The sequence below is a fragment of the Danio aesculapii genome, chromosome 19 (genome assembly GCF_903798145.1).
Source record: "Danio aesculapii chromosome 19, fDanAes4.1, whole genome shotgun sequence".
Taxonomy (NCBI): domain Eukaryota; kingdom Metazoa; phylum Chordata; class Actinopteri; order Cypriniformes; family Danionidae; genus Danio; species Danio aesculapii.
Genome location: NC_079453.1, coordinates 607501 through 610000, shown reverse-complemented (window position 1 = coordinate 610000; position 2500 = coordinate 607501). Strand labels below are relative to the sequence as shown.

The following is a 2500-nucleotide window of genomic DNA, read 5'->3' as shown; positions in this document are numbered from 1 at the left end:
AACTCAGAATTATGAGAAGCAAACTCAGAATTCCAAGAAAAAGTTGCAGTTATGAGAGATATAATCAGAATTCCAAGAAAAAAGTCAAAATAAAAAACAAGTCGAAATTACGAGATGTAAACTCAGAATTCCAAGAAAAAAGTCAGAATTCCAAACTCAGAATTACAAAAAAACACTTGAAATTCCGAGATTTAAACTCAAAATTTCAAAGAAATACGTCAGACTTGGAAGACAAACTCAAAAATCCAAGAAAAACCTCGGAAATACGAGAGACACTGAGAATTCCAATAAAAATCTGACATTTCTTTCTGAATTTCCCCAAAAAAGTCAGAATTGCAGGAAAAAAGTTGAAACTGTGAGATGTAAACTCGATTAAAAAAGTAGTCATTGTGAGACACAGAGCTTCAGTGTGTGTGTACTGTGAGCGCCTCACGTCGATGAAGCGTCGGTGATTCTCCGTCTGCTTCTCCAGCGCCTGTATCTGCTGCTGCAGGTCCTCCTCCTGGCTGCGCTGGAGCTCCTGCTGCTCCTGCAAGCGCATCTGCTGCTCCTCCAGCTGCGCCTCCAGCTGCTTCACCTGCGCCTGCAGCTCCGAGCTCTGCTTCTGCGCCTGACGCTGCACCTCCACCTTCTCCTGCAGCAGCTTCTCTGTCTCCTCCAGCAGGTCTGACAACAGCACAGCAGCAGCAGAGTCAACACATGACGATGGAGGAGATCCAGAGAAACACTCACTCAGAAACTCACTGTCAGTGTCATTATTACAGCTCGCTCACATGTACTGATGAAGGATATTCACTATATTCTGATCTCAGTTCAACACAAAATCAAAAGAAAGCAGATTTTGATTAATAATAAATCACAAATGTGCTTAAGTACAATATTTTTACCGTTCATTACAAATAAACACAACAAAAATATTGCCAATAAAGATTATATGTGTAAAATACTATTTTTTATTTGTCTTTATACATTTTGTTGTGCAGTTTGTCATTTTGTACTTGTAGTTTTTATTTATTTATTTATTTTTTAAGTAATATAAAATTGTGCAGGACAAAGATTAATCACAACTCATCACATCCAAAATAAAAGTTTGCTTTGGCATAATATATCTGTGTGTATTATCTATATTTGATACACATATATGTGATACACAGAAACAAAATTATACTAAATTTTGATACACAGATATTTAAATGTGTATATATATATAATTTGTATCATATGCATATATTTTATATTTAAATGCAAATTTGTCTCAATTTTATGCATGCACGTGTGTATTTATATATACATAAATACATACAAATATATTATGTCAAAACAAACTTTTATTTTGGATGCGATTAATTGTGCCCAGCACTAATATATATCTATATATATATAGATATATATATCTATATATATCTATATATATATATAGATATGTGTGTATATATACTCAATTTTATATTACTAAAAATAAATAAACAAAAACTACAATAACAAGAATGACAAAGTGAACAACAAAATGTATAAATGTATATATATATATATATATATATATATATATATATATATATATATATTATTTTCACAAATAACATTTATTGACATTATTTTTTGTTAGTGTTTCTGACATTACTAAGTCTGATAATTATCTTTAGTTGTAATGAACTAAATATACATTTATATTTTAATGTAAATAAACATGTTTTTAAATTTAGGCAAGCATGTGTGTATTCATATATACATAATACGCAGAAATATATTACGTCAAAATAAACTTTGATATGATTAATCGTGGTTATATATATATATATATATATATATATATATATATATTTATAAAATGGCGGTATATAGTAATAAAGCTGAAAATGTTTTATTTATTTAAAAAAAAAAACACAAAATATAAGATACTTTCTACAATTATTTATACAATAATATATAATAATAATAATAGTATATAATAAAGTTAATTAAAAAATCATGTTAATCAAGTATAAAATATATAGAAGATATGCTTTACAAATATGTATAAAATATTTACTATCCTATCATTATAATATTTATTAACTACAAGCATTCAAAGAAAAATTCAAACTTAAAAATGTTTGCAAAAATACTAAAAGTACTGAAATATTAATAAAATGACAAAAAAACACAAAAGTAGATGTATAAAAGTTGTTAAAACTAGAAATAAAATGAAAACAAAATAATTCAAAATAATAAATACTAATAGCAAAATAGCAGTGATTAATTAAGATTAAAACATAATTCCATTAAGCCATGCAGAATGTGATTTCTAGGCTCTCTGTTGATTTCATGATGAGATATAACTGTGATAACGTTCCTGACAGTGATCTGTAAATGTTCTCCAGAGTCTGACATGTGACTGCGTTTGGCACAAAAGACGACACCATTTCCCACAATCCTCCACATTCCTGATCACATGATTCCCATATCCATGATCACATGATCCCGAACACCGGACGAGCCCACAGTGCAGGACGGGACGGGG

The 2500-nt window shown here is 29.6% G+C and overlaps 1 protein-coding gene across 1 annotated transcript in view; it reads right to left on the bottom strand.

Moving 5' to 3' along the window:
- akap9 (A kinase (PRKA) anchor protein 9) overlaps nt 1–2500 on the bottom strand; it is a 121089-nt gene that overhangs the window by 38250 nt on the left and 80339 nt on the right. The window contains 1 exon segment of the mRNA XM_056479165.1: nt 434–666. Within this exon segment, the coding sequence (XP_056335140.1) occupies nt 434–666 (233 nt within the window).